Source organism: Aythya marila (genome assembly GCF_965140915.1).
Source record: "Aythya marila genome assembly, chromosome: 1".
Taxonomy (NCBI): Eukaryota; Metazoa; Chordata; class Aves; order Anseriformes; family Anatidae; genus Aythya; species Aythya marila.
The window spans coordinates 108292774-108315920 of record NC_139042.1 but is presented as its reverse complement, the minus strand read 5'-3'; the positions used below and the strand labels follow the sequence as shown (position 1 = coordinate 108315920).

At 41.4% G+C, this 23147-nt stretch overlaps 1 protein-coding gene across 1 annotated transcript in view; it reads right to left on the bottom strand.

Annotated features, from left to right (window-relative positions):
* CADM2 (cell adhesion molecule 2) overlaps nt 1-4996 on the bottom strand; it is a gene marked incomplete at its 3' end in the record, with an annotated part of 671230 nt that extends 666234 nt beyond the window's left edge. The window contains exon 1 of the mRNA XM_082784894.1: nt 4908-4996. Coding sequence (XP_082641020.1) covers nt 4908-4968 — 61 coding nt within the window. The 5' untranslated portion in view covers nt 4969-4996. The remainder of the gene's footprint in view (nt 1-4907) is intronic.
* Nucleotides 4997-23147: the final 18151 nt, after the last annotated feature.

The window sequence follows — 23147 nt, the reverse complement described above, 5'->3', positions numbered from 1 at the left end:
TTTGCCTGTTCCAAATTCTCCACATTAGAAAGCCCTACACATAAAACATCAGTACTAAAACAGAGCACTGGAAGATGCCGTACACAATGTCATATGCTATTACGACAGTCTCCTCAGTACGGATGCATAAAGCATCCGTCCTGAGCTTATTGTGCATTAAAGTAAGAGAAACTGTAAACACTTGGACCTTCTCTTTAATTTGCATTTATATAAATGAAAGGAAAAAATCCTGAAACAGGTTCAGAGGAAACAAAAGAAAGAACTCTTGCAAAGCCACCCACATACATTTTTCAAAATACTTATTTATTTTCAGAATAATTCCAATGTTGTCATTCTGTAAAACGATAAGTTGTTCAAGGGCAGATTACTGTGGAAAAAAAATAAATAAATAACCGTTTCACAAGCTACTCCTTGCCACTTTTTCTTTCTTCCTCTCAAATAGACCTCAAGAATTCCGTGGAAAGAAGAGAGGGATATGCTCATTAAGCTCATACTTAATATTGACGCAATCCCAGAGGAGACACTTACTAAACTAGTAAACTATGTCTAATAGTTTTACCATTCCACATTTGTTTTGGAACATGTATTTTATAAAGCATGTTAGTGGCATTCTCTCTGGAGAGGACCCTCCATTCTTTTCAAAGCCTCTAATGGTATTAGCCTGTCATCAGGCTCATATTTTAACAACAAAAATTGAAGCATTCCTTCTATCTCTGAAAAGGCATTAAATTAAGAGGACAATTAGAGAACCTTCTCTTTCTACTGTTAAGATATTAGTTGAAGGAGGAATCATTGTTCTAACAGTCAAGCACATTCTGGCTACAGTGCTATTCTCTTGGCAACTACCTCACATCCATCTGTGTTTGCCATATACAGAGTTGCTATCAGTTTCTTAACCAACCCTTGTGATGCATAAGTGGGGAAAAAAAAAAAAAAAAAATCAAGATCTTGACTTCGTATAGCAATATAAAAAACACTAATTCTTTGGTGGAGAGAAGCACTGTAGCCTGTATAAACCATGACTTGAAGGCATATATAGTGCATAATTAGGGAATTACAACCAATATGCAAATTTAAGAGCAGAGGGATGTTCAATGTCTTAAGTTTCTGAAGTCAAAAATGAGACATAACTATAAATGGTGACATTACAAAAAAGGTATTTGTTTCAGTGGAGGTTTTTCTCCGTATCAGCATTTTTCTGGAGCTACTGCTTACTGTTGAATTGATGATAGAAACTTGATAAATCCCATGAGTGTAAGAGACCTCTGGTCATGTATTTCTCAGAGATGTTGTGTGAGGGTCATCAACGGGAGTTCATGTGATAAGTTACTTCTGGTTCTAGAACTGTTCAGCAGGGCTATACGACGAGTATTAATATATAAATAAATCAGAAAAGTCATAAAATACGAGCTAACCTGGGACCTAGACAGCTCATATGCCTACCAGGCTTTGGTTAGATTGATGTAAACCATATAAAGACCATCACTATCAAGCAGAGTTATACATCCTATGCTTTAAATTGCATGTAAAATACTCCAACTACAGATTGTATCAACCTCCTCCAAAGCCACTTCCTTCTCTTCTGTAACCATCTACATCCTCGTAGAACATCAGTATTACTGCCAAGATTTTGCTAACAGAAATCCTAGTAAAAATTCGAATCAGGGACTAGCTGTGCAAGAAATAGAGTGATGTATCACGACAGTGTCTTAAATCAGCTCAAACGATCTGAGAAATAGCCATGTGCATACTTGTTATTTTTTTCCTCCTATTTGTAATGGATTTAGGCTTATGAAACAAGTCTCACCCATGAGCAATTATGTCTTCACCGATTCGTTGCATCGGTGATCACAGTTTCAGACAAATTAAAGTGTCCCTACATTATTTTCATTAGCAGACAGGTTGCAAGTATTTGAAGTGCCTGAAGAAACCATACTGAAAAAAATTTCCCGGTGTTGGCAGAGAACCGAAAGCGCATCATTTGCTAACACACACAGCACTATCCACGATCTTCCGAAAAACAGAGCACATTAGAGCATTAGATGCCATTTGCATTATCACACAGCAGGGGGCTATAGCAGCTACAATTCCAGGATAATCTTAACCCATATCTGTATACCAGGAATTCAACAAAACTATTTTTAAATATTATAGTTTCTCACATTGTAACTCTTTACAATAAACAGCTTATTTTCCAGGTTGCATAAAAGCATTTCAGATGATGTACTAAAGTTCTTCTAAATACATGCTGTCTCCCAACTGTTAAATTTTATGTAAGGCACACTAAATCTGAGAAGTGAAAAAAACAAACTGAATGAAACAAAAAAGCAGGTATGACTGTAAACATATGTAACAGTTTAACCCCTTGGGAAGCAGTTTAAGTACTTCAGAATCATTACAGTGCACAAGCTAAGAACAACAGCAGCCAGAGATCCTACTATTTTCACAGCAAATGCTGGAGAGGGTAGAGCAGACTAATACCATACCCGAACTCAGCTGACAAGCCACTTCTCAGCTCAACATGTTATTACTCCCCCTTCCACCTCCATTGCGCCCCTTTCACAGCAAGCAGCTGACACTAGGTTCTTTTACTTCTGTTTGCCTCCGTTCAGAAGGGACTGCTTGCTGTTAATGCTATTCCACGCACAAGCTGAGAAGCATTATTCTATGTCCTCTTCCCTCAGCTGATGCTGCATCAACGCTCAGGGCAGATTCCTTAAGCCTGGCTCTTAACAGACCATGCCAAAAAGACACACTTCCAGATAGGATACACGTTAGCTTGGCTCTTTGTCACATTGCCTTTAAACTCGATTAGCTTCACTTTCGCTACCGGCAGCCATCCTTAGTCACAACCCAGGAGCGCTCCGAATCCTTGGAACAACGATCTTATTCATGTACAGAGCTGACGGAAAACCCGTGCATCCCACAGCCTACGAGCAGAAAAAGGAGGACTCTAACAAATCCATTGAGCCCCTTCAAAACAGTTTGGGGAAGCAAAGTAAGCCAACAGGAGAAACTACTTCTAAATGTAGGTATGAAAGCGCCAACAAGAAATGTGTCTAATATGGTAATTGTGTCCGCTGGACATGCCAAAATAAATGGCAGAAACTGAGTAAACACCATTTATGAAGCAGCACTGTAAGGTGGACCAAAGGAATTTGATATTCAGTTAGACACAGTCACTATTCAGGGCAGGTTTCTCCTGGAAAATGTTCACTCGTTTCTTCCTCCATTCTCCCTTACTTTCAAAGGAGAGGAGGACAGAAAAAATTATTTCCTCTCACTCTAGTCTGAGAGTGACAGGTTTCTTATATTTGTTAAATAGTGCCCAGTAAAACTGCTCCCCGAAACAGCGCTCGGCTAAAGAGAGGTATAGAGACTGCCCAAGTCTGCCTGGTTTTGACTGCAGTTTTAATCAGAAGCTGAGGAAAAATAATTGTGTGAGAAACTAAAAAGGAGGAGACATTTTATACACGCAGAGGGCAAGCTGAGGAACACGTTAAACATAGCCTTTCCCCATCTGCAAGGACAGGCCCAATCTGGTTATTTTCGCAGAGTCAGATGCGTATTACCTCCCTTTCCTCGCAACATGTTTTTTACCTGATGCAGTTCACGGAGTTACATTTTCCCTGGCACACTCCCTAAACTGCTGTGAAAGGCATCACCGTTTTTAATCACTGGTTTACTCTTAAAAAATGTGATGCGCTGAATGCAGTTGATTGCATCTTAGGAAAGATCAAATCCTCCTCCTCCAGCAGCAGCCCTGATTTTATTGGTGACAGAAAGTCAGTCCAGACGCGTCCCCCCACGCCCCCACCCCCTCCAACCACCACCACCACCACCCCCCCCTCCTTCCTTCGCAGGGCAATGAATCGACAATTCACAGGGAAATGTAAAAGGCCGAGAGGAGCCAGCCCCCAGGTGCAGCCCGCCGCACATGCCCCGATAAATAATCTCGGATGGCACCGACACAGCGGCTCCTTGTGCGGTGACGTGCAGGGCAACTCGGCACCGCCGGTAAAGAATTACCAACACCACCTGCCCCGGGAAGCCGGCGCTGCCCGCTGCCGAGCCCCCTCGGCGTCCCCCCATCAAGGGCCGCTCACTTCACGGCGAGGTGACAGCGCCGAGGCCCCCCGCGCCCCTCTCCCCGCCACACGACGCAGCCCAGCCCCGTGCCCAACTCGACGCGGAGCCCAGGGGACGCAAAAAAAACCCGCAAGGTCGCTCCGTTTCAACGCCCCCCCTCCCAACCCCGCACCGCTGCCGAGCCCCCCCCCCGCCGCCCCTCGCCCCGCCCCGGCCCCTCAGGAGGGCGGCGGGGGCAGGGGGGGCTGCGCCGCCCCCCGGGCGGGGAAACTCTGCCCGGCAGCACCGGGGGAGCTCCGGGGGAGGCTGAGGGGGTGCAAGGGGGTGTACGGGGGGCCTCCCCCGGCCGCACACGCCAGTCATTTGCATGATAATGGTGCTCCGCGGGTTCCCCTCCGCCGCGGCCGCAGCGGTTGTTCCCTTTCGCTCGTGTTAATTAAGCGGAGCGGCGGCGGCGGCGGCGGTGCGGCGGGAGGGGAGGCGCAGGAGGAGGAGGAGGAGGGACGAGGGCTACACGGCGAGTCTGGAAACTCGCTGCGGGAGGACAGCGGCTCGGAGCGGGGCGTCGAGGAGCTCTGGGCTGGCTCCCCGGTCTCGGCGCACACGCGCTGCACGCACACCCGCGCCGCGCTCTGTAGGGGCTGTAGGGCTCTATAGGCGCCCCTGTACGGCCGCGGCGGCGGCACGGAGCGGGGCGCGGAGCCCCTGCCCCTGCCGGGCGGGCGGGCGGCGACGCTGCAAGGGGGCGGCCGCTGGGCTTGGGGGGCTGAGGGGAGCCCCGCGGGGTCCCCGCCGAGGGGTGCGGAGGAGGCGGTTACCTTGCATGAGGATCCCGCAGAGGCTGTAGAGGCGCAGGAGCGCGCCGGGCTTGAGCCGCATCCTGGGGGCTCCCCTCGGGCTGGGTGGGCGCCAGGCACGCAGATCCGCAGCCTCCCGCCGCTCCGCTCTCCGGGCGCTTCCTTCCCCCCGCAGGAGCCGCCGCCGCCGCCGCCTCCGCCGCCGCAGTGTCTCCCTCGCTGTATCCAGTGGGGTGAGGAGGAGGAGGAGGAGGAGGAGGAGGGCCGGGGTCGCGGGGGTGGATTGGGGAGGGAAGGGGGGGGAGCGGCTCTCCCCGCCGGCTCTGCCGCTGCCGCCGCCGCCGCCGGGCTGCTTCCCCCCGCCGAGCGGTGCCGGCTGCCCCCGCTGGCTCCCCTCGCCCCTACCGGCGGGTCGGTCCGGCTGTCCCTGCGGCCCGGCCCGGCCTGTCCCGCGCCGTGCTGTGCTGTCCCGTCCCGTCCCGTCCCGTCCCGCTGGCGGCGCGGGGCGGCTGCTCGCTCCCAGCCGCTCGCCGGCTGGCGACACAAGGGCACTCTCCGCTCGCCAGCCTCCCCTCGCCCCGCCCCCGCCCCGCGCGCCCCGCCCCCTTTCGGCGGGAAGCCCCGCCCCTCGCCCCGCCCCCCGCGCCACACCCCGGCCCACCCAGCGCCGCCGGCCCGCCCCTCAGAGCCACCGCGGCCACGCCCCGCATCGCGTCACGGCTCGGCACGGCCCCCGCCCGCCGGGCCCCGCCTCCCGCTCCGCTGAGCGGCAGCCGGCTCGACCAATCGCGAGGAGCCCTCCGGCCCCGCGGCGACTGCCAGCCAATGGGAGGCGGGGGCGGGCCGCGGGGCGCTGTCCAGAGCCGGTCCTGAACCGGCGGCGCACGCGGTTGAGGGCCAGGGAGCGGGGAGCCCCCGGTGGGGGCGTGGCCTCGCCGCGCGGCCGTTCCCCGGGCCGTTGTCGCGGCCGTTAGCGGCCGTTAGCGCCGCGCGACAAGAAGCGCGGCCGCCGGGCTGAGGAGGCGGCGTCAGGAGGCGGGCAGCTGCCGCGGGCTGCTCGGGCCTCGCACACGCTGCGGCTCCGGGCCGCACCGGCCGGCTCCTCCGCCTCGTGGCGGGGGGAAGCCTGGGGAAGCACCCGCCGGAGCCATGCAGCCGGGGAGGAGCCGGCCATGTCGCCTCCTGTCCCTCCGGGGGAGGCGTGAAGCACCGGCACCTCCCTCTGCTTCTCATCCTGCCTCCCTGGCCGGCTCTCCCGCGCCTTCGGAGCTAGACACGAGCCTCTGTAAAGAACGTCTGTCCGTGTACCGCCACCACAGTAGAAATAAAACACTTGTACCCAGACAATGGCAGTAAGAAACTTCCTGGACGCTTGGCTGTGTTACCGCCACTCTGGTTTGGAACACGGTTTTTATTTGAGGGCTTGCTTTGGCAGGGTTTGCAGCCTTCAGGCAGGAGGACCGCTCACTGACAGACAAGGCACTGAATGTAGGAAACCCAAGATGGCAGGCTACTTCCTTCATACCTTACGTGCCACTTAGCACAGGATCACTTACCTTTTGCCAAAACCTCTTCATAAAATCAGAAAAACGTGTTCTACTGAAGTTGCTGGACTGCTCTGTAAACATTTATCAGGGAAATCACACTGCTTCTTCACAGAGAAAGCAGGATTCCACTGCACCCAAGTGCTTGGGATAATCACATATTTCTCTGCTTCTGGATCATCATTTTTTCCGTTGAGATTTGCTCTCCATCGCAATGCAGTATGTTTTGCATCGTACCTCTCCAAATTTCAGCCTTCACCTCCCATTCTTTGTCACCAAAGAGCTCTACTGACATAATAAAGCAATGAAACAGTCTTAAGTACCTATGGGAGAGGAAACTTTAAAAACTTTTTTTTTTTTTCTTTCTGGGGTGTGCATGGTCTCAGATCATTCAGGAAGTGCTAACAATAGTCAACTTTACCTTACAGACCTTGCACTAGTCTGGGACCTGGGAAGGCATGTATTCTGTAGTCGTATCTTCCACTTGGTTTGTTAGCAAGTAATGACTATGCCTAGCAACAGGAGACTGCAGCAGGATTTACATTGAGTTCCTCTATCTCCAAAAGATGTCTGTACAGTACATAATCAAATTACAGAATTACATTTCAAATACAAAAGTTGTGTAGTTCATATGATTTTGTCTGAAATCCACATCACATACATACATCTCCGTGCCCTTAGTGGGTTACCTGAACACTGTCAAAGGTGTTGACATAGAAATGTACCCAGGGGCAGAGAAGTATTGAAGTAACTGTCTCTAGCTGATGAAGAGGTACTTGCTTTACTTGATTTTTATTACCACCGAAACAAATGCACAATGGCAAAAGTTACGATTTTACCGCTGTTGTTAGGATTCAAACCATGTAAAGCAGGAACAAACAGGGAATGGTTCTCAAAATATTTTAGATGTCTTGCAGAAAGGAACAACTCATTTTTAAGGCAGTACTAAAAATGTCAACAAAGGCTCAAAACTTGTATTATGTTTTGGTGGAGGAAACTTAAACAAAAAAGAAAAAAAAAAAAAAAAAGACAAAATAAGTAATTTTCAACCCTTCACTAACACAGGACTGTAATCCGACCTGAAGTGCTTTTGCAATAATGGTGATAATTGACAGCTCCGTGCTTTTGACAAAACGTAGATTTGATTGCAGTCTTGTTCCAGGAAGCAGTACAGGAAAGATACAAGTGTCTTCCCGGCTTGGAGATTAGAAACCGTGAAGAGAGGTCCCCTGGCAGATGCAGGGATTAAGCACCTGTCTGTGCGTCACAAGGGTTCCAAGTCTTTGCCACATGAGCACATTTGGAAAAGCTGATCTGTGTGTTTAGAAACACCAGCTGACATTTTCCTCCCAGAAGCCAGTAACTCCGACAGAAGCATGACCAGAAATGCTGATTCTCACCTTTCTGTTCTGGCTCAAACGGTTCTGAAATAAGCTAGAGACAAGGAAGGGGGACTGGAAGCTGGTTCACAGTGGGGGTCGCATCACTCCTCTTCGTCATGCAGCAGAAGTCTTTACTAAGCATTAGGAAAGTAAAACTGGTGTTTGATTCCCACCAATAATTCACTGCAATGGAGGACAGCATCAATTCCTTGTACTGGGAAAGATAAAGTGAGCTTTTCCATTTCCAGAACCAGAAAAAATCCCAAACAGAAGCACCTGGTTTATTTGACCAAATGAAACATTATGATTAAAATTGTTAGAACTTCAAAGTATGTCATCACAGTGTCCTATTTTATGACATTCTATGGCAGCTCCTGTGTAAACCTGACATCTGTCGGACAGAACCTTGTAACTGATCTGTGAAGATGGACCTCATGCACACAGTGGCCAGAAGCCTCCTTACATGAGACCAAAAGGGCAGCAGGGACTATTAAGGACATACACCACAGAACAGAGTAAAAAGTAATACCCTAATACCTAATAAAACAACAGGAGGTCAGCCCTGAAAAGCAGATGCACAGAATCACACAGTGGCTGAGGTTGGCAGGGACCTCTGAGGATCATCTAGTCTAAACCCCCTGCCGAGCAGGATCACCTAGAACACGTTGCACAGGATGGCATCCAGGCAGGGTTTGAGTATCTCCACAGAAGGAGACTCCCCAGCCTCTCTGGGCAACCTATTCCAGTGCTCTGTCACCCTCGTAGAAAGAAGTGCTCCCTCATGTTCAGATGGAACCTCCTGTGCTTCAGAAGGTAAGACAATAAACATTTTATTAGAACCAGAAAAAACAAAAAAATGCTTTATCCTGATATCCATGAAGGTGATGCATACGAATACTTCCAATACTAAACAATGCAAAATAATTTAATCTCCAAGCATAGCTCAGAAAGAGTCAGCAAGTTCTTCTTCCCACTGAATTGCTAAACAGCCAGTTGTCCAGCTTCCTCTGCACTTTCAGCATAGCATCTTTTATTCTTCTACCCCACACTTTTTTTTTCTTGTTTTTAAATTTTTTGGTTGTCTTCACTCAAAAGCTAGCAGACAAACACTTCATCTAGCAGAGCAGCCATCATCTGACTTGCTTCCTCTCAATTATTTCCCACTTGTCCCTTCTTAGATGGAATATTTCTCACAGGTATCAGTGAACAATTGATGAAACTGCGTGGAACCCCAATAGACAGGTCAGATCACTAAACTGCTTCACCTCTTGCTCTGCTGCATGCTCCCTTTTGCTTGTACACTTTTTTCACACAATCACCTGGACTTCAGGCTTCTGTCTGAAAAGCTGCACTCTACCTCCTCTAGAAGGAGCCACCTGTGCTCTAGTGGGTCAGTCTGCCTCTAGAGTTTGTCTTGAAAGAAACAAAGCAAGCAAAATCTGAAGGGACAATCATGATTTTAATTACATCAGTGCTTCTTGGTAGCATCACCTGACCACCAGATTACAGAAAGAAAATAATAGCAGAGGAAGGCTTATTTATTTGACAGAACCTTGTGATTCTGTTGAATTCAGTAAAGAATGGAAGATGGAGAGAGAATTTAAGGGGAGAGAATTTTCCATTATTACAAGCTGTGAAACATGTCTATTGACATACTTGCTCTGTGTCATCTTCTATAGTATATATATTTTAAGTAAATTTTGAATACTCTAGAGGGTAGTGAAGAAGTAGCCAAATATGATTGCAGAGTTCCATCAAGAACTGTAAAGCCCCACAGGAAATAAGGCATGGAAAAGACAAGCTGTTAGCGGCAGAAGATAGATAGAGAGTTTCTGTCCCAACTCGCAACGCTGCTAAACACTCACAATCACATTTAAAATAGTAATTTGGAAAGTGAGATGTTTTTCCATGCTTGGTACAAAAATGTTGTGACAAAACACCCATGGAGCTGCCACGTAGCCTTAAAGAAACACTTGATTGGGTGACAGCCATCTCTAGCACTGGCAAGTCCTTTATCCTTGTATTTGCCCCCTCCTACCTGAAAGTGGCAGAATGGTCCTTCCCCAGAAGACGATGTGTATCATCACAGCAGGTGCACTCCCCTGCCCCATGCACCCTTATGGGCTTAGGTGGGAATCAGAGGGTCTTGACTGAAGTCTGGGTTTTTGTGTTTTATGTTACCCCTTCAGTGTACTTCTGCAGCTGAAACAGAAGAGTTTGGGTTTTGTTTGTTTTGAGTAAGAAATTGTGTATGGTATAAGTGAGTTGCTGTTGTTTTAAATGATGGGGGTTTGGTTGAAGCTGATTCCTAAAATAAATAAATAAATAAATAAAATTGGATAACATTTACTTACCAGATGCCAGCAAAACTGCATTGGTTTGAACAAATACTGTAACTACTAATTTAGTTAAATCTATCCAACTGTGAAAATATATTGGCGTGAATAAAAATATATAGACATGAAACGCATTGCATTTTTTGTTTGAAAAAAATTGGCTTCAGTAAAGAGCAATTGAAGTTTGAAAATATGCTCCTGAGAAGAAATGTGTTCACTTCCATAAAACATATTGGTGTGTAAATATACAGTATGTACCAGTCCCAGAGCAATATTATGAATTCAGTGAAATTCTGTTCCGTTAGTTAGTAAGATGAACCAAGTAAAAGGAATTGCATGCTGCAATTACTACATATAAAATATGTGTGGGATGAAGTCCCATTTATAAAGCAATTATAAATGTGAGATATTTCACTGGCTTTTGGAGGAGAAAAAAGTCGATAAAACAACACTGTCAATGCAATGCCAACGCACAGTGAACCAAGGTCAGTGCAAACTGGTATCATTCTTATTGAAAAGTACCTAATGTACACTCAGTTCTGCAAAATAATTGCAGAAGAGAATTACCAATGGTGAGTGGAAGCAAAATATCTTACTAATAAATTGGCCTCTCATCCATATAATTTGTGGAATGAAAATACGGGAAAAAAAATGGTTCTGGTAACATGATTCTCTGTGCATTCTGGTTAGCTCCTCCTCCTCCTAAGTGCTCAATAATTTGCAAACGTGCTCTTAGCTGTGTCTTCTGACCCTGAGCTAAGGAGCAATTACTGTAAGAAATTTTAAAGTTATTTACCGCAAGCCACAAAATTATAGAACCATATAACGTGGACGCCTCTTATACCTTTACTTGTTTATGATTTAAGTACATGTAATGCACATGACATCTCTACATTAGTTTGCCATAAAAGTATATTACTGCATGGAATAAACTTGAGACTGTTCTAGATATACTTGGAGAAGGTACCATTGTTTAGGGTACCTTCTACCTAGCATTTTTGAAATATATATTTATCCAATTAATTATGATGTTATTTCTGATGATTTATCATTTGTAATTGCTTTGTGTTTTATTTCTAATGCAGAAGTCACATAAAGTGCTGGGAGCAAACTCTCTTGCACCCCGCTGAGGTGACACAAAAATATTCAAAAACTTAAGGAGGATATTCATCCTGTCAAATATAATGTCAGTCATTTTACTTCCTCAAGAGCAACTTCGATAACTGACAACAGCAGTTTTACAATGATTTTATTGCATGTTCTGGTGATTTAAAACTAGGCTTTAAACATTTAGACTCAACATTTAGTTTTACAGACTAAGGCTTTCAAGTCAGTGCATCCTTAGCTGAATATGCTTTCATATACAAGTCCAAATATGTCAGGTGATCCAGAATAAGATTCAAAGAATTGAACAAATACATCAGTCTGCTGATACTAAATATTCCTAAGAAATTTGTTCTAACACATTGTTTGAGCAACCTGATCTAGAGAGAGGTATTTCTGCCCAGGCAGGGGGGGGTGGAATTAGATGATCTTTAAGGTCCTTTCCAACCCAAACCATTCTGTGGTTCTATGATTCCACATCCATGCTCTAAGCAAAAAATCACAGAATCACAGAATTTCTGGGTTGGAAAAGACCTCAAGATCATCGAGTCCAACCTCTCACCTAACACTAACCAGTCCTCCACTAAACCATACCACTGAGCTCTACATCTAAATGCCTTTTAAAGACCTCCAGGGATGGTGACTCCACCACTTCCCTGGGCAGCCCGTCCCACTGTCTAACAACCCTTTTGGTAAAGAAGTTCTTCAACCTAAAACTCCCCTGGCGCAACTTTAGCCCATTCCCCCTCATCCTATCACCAGGCACGTGGGAGAACAGACCAACCCCCACCTCGCTACAGCCTCCTTTAAGGTACCTGTAGAGAGCAATAAGATCGCCCCTGAGCCTTCTTTTTTCCAGGCTGAACAATCCCAGCTCCCTCAGCCGCTCCTCATAGGACTTGTTCTCCAGACCCCTCACCATCTTCGTCGCCCTTCTCTGGACCTGCTCAAGCACCTCGATGTCCTTCTTGTAGCGAGGGGCCCAAAACTGAACACAGTACTCAAGGTGTGGCCTCACCAGAGCCGAGTACAGGGGGATGATCACTTCCCTAGCCCTGCTGGCCACACTGCTTCTTATACAAGCCAGGACTTGTATGTTAAGTCTTGATACGGCCTTTCTGCCAAGACCATTCCTTTTGTTGTCTATGTGAAAACCAGCCCAAGTCAACTCAACAGCTAACTTAAAATATCATAGCCTATAAAATTTCTAACCATTGTCTCCACTGTACTTATTCCTACAAATAAGATGATCTGGTAGTGAGATACAGCATACCAGCTCGATGGGATTACCATTGATCTTTGTAGTAATGAAATTGTAATTTCATTCAGATGGGATAATGTTAAATACTGCAATTAGGCGTAGGAAGCCCTCTCTGTCTGCTTAGCTTGTGTCTAAACCATAGGGCAGATCTAATACCATAATTGTGCTTATTGGAGACCTACTTGAGTGTATAATGGCATACACACCAAGCTTCTCTTCTACAGGAAACAAGTGAAACAAGTGAAATTGCACGCTTCTGGAGGAAATTGCATTCCTCCTGACATTCAGTCAGCAAGCTGAGGGCATTACTAGTGTTTCTGATCAGCCTCACCTGGGGTCTCACCAACACCCATGGCCACAGAAGCTCTATTTAAGCTCAGGCAAGGGGTATTGTTTTCTTTCTGAGGAGACTGTAAGGGTGTGAGGTTTCTAGTTCTGCTATGTTTCTTCAGAGGTCTTTAATCCAGGTTTCAACACCTGGACTGATTTCCTGGTTTTATCTTAGACTTGCCTTATTTTTATAGACCTGTCTGCTGATCACTGGATCTGTTCTTAATCTAGATCTGAAGATTAACTGCGTGATATCATCTCTGACCCGCTTTATTGCTGTGCCTTATGATCTGGGCTTGTGCTTGGACCTTACTGAGTTCTCTGGGTCAATCCTGCTTGTATTGCTTAGGTACATGTGGGACTGGGCTATAGCTGTCAAGGCTCTTATGGGCCTGGAACCACTGTTTGTCTGGCTTAGCCTTTATAAAGGAGTAGCTATGCTCTTGCTGCTCTCTAACAGCTGTGGCCTGAAAGAATGGTATAAAAAGAGTGGGTTCTGTTAGTATTAGGCAGAATCAAAACAAAGGAAGGAAAAAATAAATGAGAGAAAAATACCACCAGTGAAATATCTTGGTGGCACTACCTATAAAAAAAAAAAAAAAAAGCATGAATATGGTGGAAAGTCAAGGTGAAAATGTGCTTGGATGTTGAACAGAGAAAAGAGACTGTGATAACAATGAGCCTGAAATCTGGGGGAAGATAAAGAGCCAGTAAGGAAAAGTGAAGCAAGGGAAACCTGTTGTTTGGACCACAGGAGGGGAGGATCCAGGTAAGGAGTCTGGGGCTAGCAGAAGATTTGTGAAATAAGAGCCATAATATGTCATAATTTTCTTAAAACAAGGCAGAGCTTCCAAAAGGAACTGGGAGTGGCTGAGCAGAGTAACTGGACCAAGGAGACACAGGATGGAGGAACACAAGACAAAATTAAAAAAGAAGTAAAAAGGGAAACTAATGATGAAGAAGAACCAGAAAAGAAAGACGAAATAAAAAATGAGAGCAGGAAAAAAAGACATAAAACATGGAGAAAGAAAACTAGGAATGAAGTAGTATGTCTGAGGCAACGTGACCTGAGAAGCTAGAGGAATGGAGTGGGGAACAACAGAAATAGCTACTGGTGGATGAGAAACAGGGTTAGAAGTGCAGCTTCAGGCTTCAACACAAAAAGAAGAAATGCCCGTACCCATATGGGTTTACATGGCCCAAAAGTCACTGCATCTCACTCTCTCAATGCGTCTGCTTTTGGTAAATATCTGAGATTCATCATAGGGTATGCACAATACATGAAGTCACTCTCTCCTCTGGGGAACTGTAACTTACTATACAATTAGCTAATCTGTGAGCTCAGATGTAGTGGTGTAAAATGGATTTAAAGACTAAGCATTCATTTGATCTAAAAGGATATCAACGTGACAACATACATTTTCCCTCATTCACTTTCATACAGCATAAGAAAACATTTGCATGCACTGTTTAAGAGGATCTTAGAGTTATGAAATAAATTATTTTGGTTATGAAACCTTAACGTAGCTTTTCTATTTTTCTATGGTAAATGATAACTATGTAATTTTGTTTCCTTCTGTTCTCTTCTACTTGCTCCCAACCCTAACACAGAGTCCTGCTCTCATTCAGCTCAAGGAATTGCTCTAGGGATGATTCATGGTCCTGGGGAGAAGGAGGACATTGACAGATAGAACCTGTAATTCATTAGCTGAAAAAAATAAAATGGAAAATGTGTAATCAATATGGTAGAGGACTGAAAGAAGAGCAGAAGATAGGCTTGGAGTAATTAAATGCTGCCTTTGAGAGTTGGATTATATTTCTGTATGCCACAAAGTTCCTCTGTGATGTTAACTAAGTCACTTAAGCCCAATGTTTTCACAGGGGTAGTAAATTGATATTAATGCTCATTTTCTCAGTTTCCAACTTCGTACCAAGGAGTCATATCTGCAGAAATCTGAAATACTGCTGGCATCCTAAAGACAGTGTGAACTGGACGATGAACATACAGAGCTGTGTAATGAAAATTGGCCACTTGGAATTAGTGGTTACCTTTGACATTAATCTTAATTAAATACTTCATTATAATGTATCTGCAGAATGAGGACAAATTAAGGTTGCATAGGCGGTTCTGAATTCTAGCATTTCTTAAGTCTTCAATTTTTTTTTTTCAGTTTTAGTGATGTTAATATGGCTTTGTATATGGATTTGTTCCTTTATTAGAATTAGAATTGTTTGCTTCTCTGTTAGTGTTAGCTTATTAACTTTGATTTAGTTACTCTTTTGAAATATTTGCCTAATGTTTTTATATCTGTTATATCTCAGAAGTTTAATCATCACAAATGAAAAGAATCAGTGAAAGTTTCAGCTTTTTTTTTTTTTTCCCCTGAAGAGTGTGGATCTCTTGCTAAGCCAACAAATCAAACACTCACAGATGTTACAATTACTAAGACAAATAATGATTTATATTGCTACATCATTACTGGTCCAAAATATTTAACTGACCTTACCCATCTTTGGAAGAAAAATAGAGAAAGTAAAGTATGTTTGAAAAGAAATGAAACTGAAGGAATTATTGTCCAAAATACAATTGGTCAATCTCTGTTGATCTGTACTTCCCGTTTCAGAGTGAGGTGTTTGATGCTGCAATTGTTACAGTATTTTGCAAGTAAAATTTCTAATTGTGTTTGAGCAGAACACTTTTTGTGATTGTAGTGAAATACAAATGAATCAGAAATTGGTGGAATACAGACATTTGTACATTTGCTATTTATCTATTTTGAAGTTTACCAGAGGTGAAATTATGGTTCAAGGCTTGAAGTACAACAAGCCTTCTTATATGTTAATAGTGGTCAAGAGAAGGAATGAACATAGCATATTTTTCAATACTTTTCTTTTGCATAAACATGCAGTAAAGTGTTTCATTATATCACTTGCCACTGTGATATAGTACAGACAATGTCTGACAAGTCAGCTCATTCTAAGTAGAAAATAGAATTAAGAAAAATGTGTATGTCACAATAATAATGTGGCCATTAGAGGAGCTGTGTTGTTTTCCCATAGCAAAGTTATAATGCAGGAGTCTGAATGGGATGGCATCCATAATTCAAGTTTCTACTGAGGTGAGATACAAAAGTTATAAGGGAAAATGCTCCTGGTGGAGAAGTACCAGAAAATATAAGTAGATTTTCAAGGTGCTTGTACTTGTTAAAGCAAATCTAAATTCTCAGATAATCAAAACTGTGGTGTGCTGCAAAGTGCATTTGGCTTCTAATTAATACTTTAGATGTTAGATGATGGTTCTAACAGCACTTTAAAATAGTGACATTAAAAGAAAAAAAAAAGACGTTTACTTTTTATGGATCTGAGTTATTTGCCTGAATTTTCTGTTAGTATCGGGACTGTATTGTAGAGTATTTTCAGTAAATTTTTAAGTTACAGAGAATGAGTTTAAGTGAAGTGAGTTAAAGTGAAAATCAACCCCTACTAGAGTTGTACGTAGAAATAGTGTTAAGTAAGGGACACTTAAAAAATGTCATTCTATGTTTCAGTTGTCTGAAATGTTTTTGCTTAAAACAGATTCTTTATTCTTCCCTTCCTGAATCAATTGGATTATGTTATGTCTTATTTTTTAATATCTGAATGATTTTTATAGTACCAAACTATGGAAAAAATCATAAACGCAAATATACTATGTGTATGCCCTCAGTTTTTTCTTGTTAATATATAAATTCTGAAATTAACAAACGATACCTGAACAGCAGACTATCCACTGGAGGATGGATTCTTGCCTACAGCAGAAGCCAATTTGATCTGCTTCAGTATTTATAGCTTTTGCATTTTACAGAGGGCAAAACAGGTTAATTAAATAATTACAATATTTCATTTTAACAGTATATAATACCTATTTATTATATAAATGGTAAGTTGAAGGGAAAAAATAAGAAACATTATGTTCTGTTCATGTATTCTGTTCAGGCACCTGCTACCTGCAGAATATGAAAGGTGAGAATGGTCCCTTTTCCAATATTCAGGCTTCAAAATATGTATTGATATATAGAAGTGTTTCAGCATACATAAGCTAATTATCATAACAGCATTCTTAAATACAACCTGCCTTTATTTCTTAAATATATGTATTTCTGGTTTATTATTGATTTTAGGTATTTAAAGAAAATTAAACCTATGAAATAGTTTCTTTGTTCTTCATAATTCTTTTACATATGGCATTTCCAAATGTAATGGGGGATTGTAAATGGGCACCAACTTTCAGCAGAATCAAGGAAGATCCGATTCATTCCTTTCATGCCTCCTATACACAGTCATGCTGTGAAGCTGTTAACGGTATGCATGCATGAGACAGTTTTAAGCTTGCCGTAATCAGAGTATGTGAAATTTCTGTGTTTTCATTTATATAAAAGACTATGTACTTTACTTATGTCTTCTTCAAATGTAGTTGAGTGTACTCCAGTACTGCTGAAGAAATTTTACAGCTTCTTGATTGTTCAAGTACTGTGGTTCTTAGATACTTGGTTTCAGTCCCTGTACCTTGAAGTAGATTTCTGATGTGGATTTTTAACTTCAAGAGTGATCTTCCCTTGGGAATGAGCCTGATCTGTGATTGTGTTGTCACTTGTGGGTATATTTTTGCAGGAGGTAGTGGATGGGGTATTACCAGTGGAAAGTATTCACACAAGCACAGGATTTTGAGGGATTTTGTTACTCAAAATTCTGGCATGGCTACTTCAGAAGACAAGGTAATTGTGCAGCTTTCTGTTGCTGAACATTTCAGGCTGTTCAGTGTGTGAGTTACAGTACTTGGCAATGTGAACAGTGAACCTTTCCCCCATAGCTAAGAAGAGGTCATGAGTATAGCCATTGTTTATAATTTCCTTTAACAGCTGGGTGCTAATAGCCACCCAATATAAAATAGCAGTAGATCAAGACCTAAATCTCAGTTGTTTCAATCTCAAATTGATTCTTGTTATAGTACAGGAATCAAGTATCTGACACTTTGAGTTGTGCCAATATAAGTGTTTTGTTTGTTGTCACAGACCATAAGTTGCACTTCCAAATATGACAATGGAAATAGTTCTTTCTCAGCCTTCCTTTTCATCTTGTAGTGTATTTGTAGTCTTGCGATGGCTATTTGGATCAGTGGTAAGGTATAGGAAAGTTAGAGACGTGTGTTCTGTGTTTGAAGGCACTCACCACAATGATGTTACCATGTCAAAGCTAATTCTATAGGATGAGTTACCTGGTTACACTCCTTGAGGTCCATAGTAGTTTAAAGATGGTGATAAAAATGAGAAATGAAAAAGCTCATCTCATTCACAAGTTGCTTGAAATCCAAATGTTTTAATATTATGTCTTTAACGGTTCTTGGCATGTCATACAAGAGTAAGATAACCTTTCCACAGTTTTTGTAGAAACAGAAAATATAGGTGACTCTCAAAACATCATTATGATTGTTCCAACTTCTTAGTCTTTGTAACATTTGACTACCAAGCTTATTGCATGAACTGCGTATTCATACTTATGAGAGAAGTTGAGGAGGAAGCTGTCATGTTCCCTTTCATAAAGACATGTCATTGAAAGCACTTCTGTGCTGTATGGGAAACATAGCTATACCAATGAACTTACTATAAGTATTTTAAAAGTTTGAATTCAGAACATATTAAGGTTGCAAATCTGCATAGATTTGCAATGTAAAAAACATTTTACTTTTTATTCCTCTAAATTCTGGATGTATGAAAACTTTAAGGTATGCTTACATTGCTATTTTATTTTGATCACGTATGCTATTAGTAAGACTCCAGATCATCCATACTTACTGTGCTTTGAATAGTGTCACTGAGTGATCTTGGAATCCAGCAAACTGGATTTCTTTTGTGAAACAAAACGAGAACAAATACCAGTATATAGCATACAGACTTCATCAGCTAGTACATGTATTATACACGAAGCCAGATTATTCTTGGTTCAAAGAACCCCTCCCTTCCCCATGTTTGCTTATAATGTCAACATTATTTTTTTAGAACAAATGGTTTTGTGCAGAAACGTTCTTATTGTGCTTTATATGTATATGCTCAGTAGCATATACATATCCTTCCAGGATTTTTTTTCAAGTGAATTCTATGAATTTCATGATTGAAAGCAAAATAATTTTTTTGTGCTTCTTAGAAATGCAAAGGGAATGGGGTGGTCAGATGTGTTAGATCAGCAAAGATTTTTGTGGAGCTAGAATTAATTTTTTGTCTCTTGTTGTAAACTGCATTTTTCCTTCAGAAGGTTGCTTTTGCTAAATTAAATCACTTCCAAAAACATGGTTTTTAAAATCTTGATTTTTTCAGACTATGAGACTTTGTCAATGAGTTAAATTCATCCTTATTTTCACTTCAGGAAAATCAAGAACTGTTGAATCCCAGATTTTCCAAGTAGCATTTCAAACTGATTTCAGTCTCAGTAGGAAAAGAATCATTTTGAGACTTCTCCCGCTGTGCATAGCTTAAGTTTTTCCACTTTTCTTACTCTGCTGTATGGGTCATCCTTACCTGGAAAGACTTCTGTTGTTGCTGCAACCAAGTTGTGTTGAAATTCTATTTGGGACTCTGCTCAGAAAATCATCAGCTCACCAGAAGCACAGCATCTTTGAAAATAGATTAAAATTGTTGCCAGCTGGCAAGGAGTATTAAAACTAGTATATAGGAACACTAGGAATAACACAATTACAATAAATATAATTTAATAGCAAATAAATAATAGATGTAATAAACATAACAGTTTAGTAGGGGGTTAATAGACAAGCATTAAATGTTTATAAGAAAACCAGACATTCCTTGCCATGTCTTTCTCCTTACAATCTTCCTGAGGAGAATGGTACAACCCTGGTTGAACATTGTGGAATGGAAGTTTTGATATTGTGGCACTGAGCGGTTTAAATAAATGACTTTTTCTTTAGATTAACTTTGAATGGAGAAAAACCCTCTTTCAGTTAGTGGGAATTTGGGCTTCTTTAATTTGGAATCTCATTTAGTTCCTGAAAACAGTGTCAGACTGGATCTGTAGCTCCACTGGTAATTCATTCCTATGTTTTTTGTGTGCCTCTTTCACTGCTGCAGAAATTGTGGCTGTCCTCACAGCAGAGTATTGGCACTCCACTGACCCAGGATTATGGCAAGAGCTCATCAGGATACCTATTCTCTTTTCACTCCCAGCTTTATTCCTCTTTCTCATATAGTTTGGCTGTCCCCGCTCACTTGTAGTGGACTGGATTCCAAGCCTGTAGGTTATTCAGGCTGTTGTCACATTTTGTAACCTCTATGAAAATCCAAACAAGGAAAGTTAAATTTATAGGAAGCAAAATTATTAGAAGATAACTGGGACAGTTTCAGTTAGAGCTTAGAGTTTTATTTGCAATATAGTCCTTACCTACCAACAACTTCACTCACAAATCTAGACAGACTCAGAGGTAGTCAAGCTTATGTAGGAGTAGCTACATAATCTTTTTTCCCCCAATCCAGTGTTCTATCAAATCCAAGTGTCATTAAATTAACAATACACCAAAATATACTCAGATTGCAGTTTTTAGAATAATTCTTATTGTCAGATAATACTTTTTTTTTACTGCAAAAAGTACAGTTTATCTTGAAGAAGTTCTACCCTTTAATTGTTCATTAAGCTATCTCTTTCTTTATACATTTAAAATTTCCAGACTCATGAATTGTGCCATAAAAATACTTACACAGTAGTATGAAGTGAATTCATCTTCTTGAAATATATTGATCTGAAACTACTATGTAATTCCTACAAACATCAGTTAAGATTGAGAACCTTTCCTTACATTAAAGAAATAACATTACACTTGAGATAATTTTTAAATTCAGTATCAGATAATATTAATGAACATTTAGAATGAATGGGAAACATTAAATAGTCCGTAAGGTAATGGACAATTGAGTTATCATGTATTTCACTAGAATTGCTCCCAGTGCATACACAAGAATGTAAGTGCATTGTATTTTTTTGTAAATAAATAAATAAAATAACTGACCTTTCTTTTTTAAAATTATTTATCATATGCATTCGTAGGTGCATAAGGCATCTCTTATTATTCATTATTTCAGTGCTGGACCGGTCAGTTCAGTCTTTTGACTATAATACTGACAGACTATATTTTTTCTCTACATTGCTTTTAGAAGAACTTCCCTTTCTAAGTGATGTCTGTGTGACCTTTTGTTATGGAAGAGTGTTGTTAAAGCATGTCCTGAATATGTCAGTTGTAAAATACAACTGACATTTAGTATCTGTCCCATTTGAAAAAGCCTTAGTGATATATAGTCAGTGATGCACAGGTGCATCATCCACCTTCCACATGACTTCATTGAAGTTCATGCTTAAACAATCAGAAATTTCTCTGAGATTGCTGAGCTCTTCTTTTGTTATAAACTTGTCCATGATTGAGCTGTCATTTGGACTTAGCAACTACTCCCATCTGGTGATAGTTTTAACTTTTTTTTTTTTTTTTTTTTTTTTCCTGTGATACTGCTCTTTTATATTTATTGTGAAGTTCTCTGCTTCATGTTTGAGGAGCTCAGCATGTAGAGAAAATGTTATGTTCAAATTTTAGTACTGCAAATGATACATAGGCAAACTTCTGATAGTCTAAAAATTCAGTGTTAGAAAACTAATCTCTACAGCACTTAATGATAAAAGCTTCTCTTGATTTTGGTATAGATTTTCTTGTCCAAGAATTAGAATAATAAACCATGACAAATTATGCATCTCTAAAACAGATAATGCAGTGTTTCCAAATTTCAAGTAGTGTGCAAGTATGAAATAGGCTCCCCAAATAGTAAGTGGTGCCTAAAAATCAGAGCAAGCATCATGGTACCTATCAGAAAGAAGGAATATTAAAAGAAAAATATTTATATTTATCTACTATACTAGCTGCTATTTGAGATTCTAGAAAGTTTTCAGGAACACACTTAAGCATCCTAAACTATAAACAAGCAGAAAAGAAAGACCAGGTTGTATGTATTGATGATTTAGGCTCACCAAAAAATAAGGCATGAAATGATCTTGTGTTTCATGCTTTGGTGAAAAAAGTTTTTGCTAATCTGAAATTAGTGGGAATAGTTCTAGTCTGGCAGTAGTGGTGGACACAGCAGGAAGAACAGTTGCTAGCAGTGACAGAGCTAATCGCTATTGGAAATGACTCATAAAACTTCAAGTTATAATTGCCTAGATATCTCCTTACAAGGAAAAAAAAAAAAAAAAAAAAAAAAAAACGATCGTAGAATAATAAGTGAAAACTTCAATTAAAGCACCAGACCCCTGCATGAAGGTTATGTAGTCAAGAATATTTTTTTGCATAGCAGTGTGAATGGCTTGACATCTATAGGCAAATATTAAGGAAGACCAGAAAATTCATGGGCATCCAATGTCCCCATGACATTTAGGTTCCTCAAGATAATTATTATTATTGTTATTATTATTACTATTTTCTTTGTATTTTTTTTTCCTGCTTAAATTCTCTCACCGATTTGAATGGAGAATAGTTATGATTCTCTACTGCTTAGTTCCAGTGGAAGTGACAAAGGCTATACAAAATATACAAATACGATTTCACTATTTCACTCCAAAAATACTGCAGAGGAATTTCTTCTGCCTTATTTGCAATGCATCTATTTAGGCAGTCCATGATTCAGGATGCTTTTTTCCACTCACAGTGAATAGGATTCTGAAAGGTTCAAAATTCTATACACTGCTTCCTGAGAACTTTTACTTATTCAGTCTTTGGAACATTACTGTAGGGTGTACAACAGCTTGTCCTTTTTTCCTTTCTTTTTATTTTTCCCCCCGAGCTTGTTGTCTTACGTTTCTCTACATTGAATTGCATAAGCCATTACTACTAGATTTTCAGCACTTCCTGAATTATATTGTCTTGTTTTTTTCCTGTTTATTGACCCTTCCTCATTTTGTTTTCATTATTAGCACATTTTATCATCTTACCTCTTATTTTTGCATCAATTGAACAAAACTGGCTGTAATGCTCTTTTGGCACTCCTCTAGTTACCTCTTTCCAACTGAAACTGTTTTCCTAATATTGATTCCTTTAGCTGCTAAATATCATTAACTATATGGTTACTTGAAGCCTAACAAAATCAAAACTGTGCTTCATATTGGTGGAAAATGTACTGAAATTGAAACTTTGAAATCTTTATTTTTTTTTTTTTTCCAAATTTATATATACTACCATCAGTACCTCTCATCTGCACGTACAAGCATTTTTGTACATACATCTT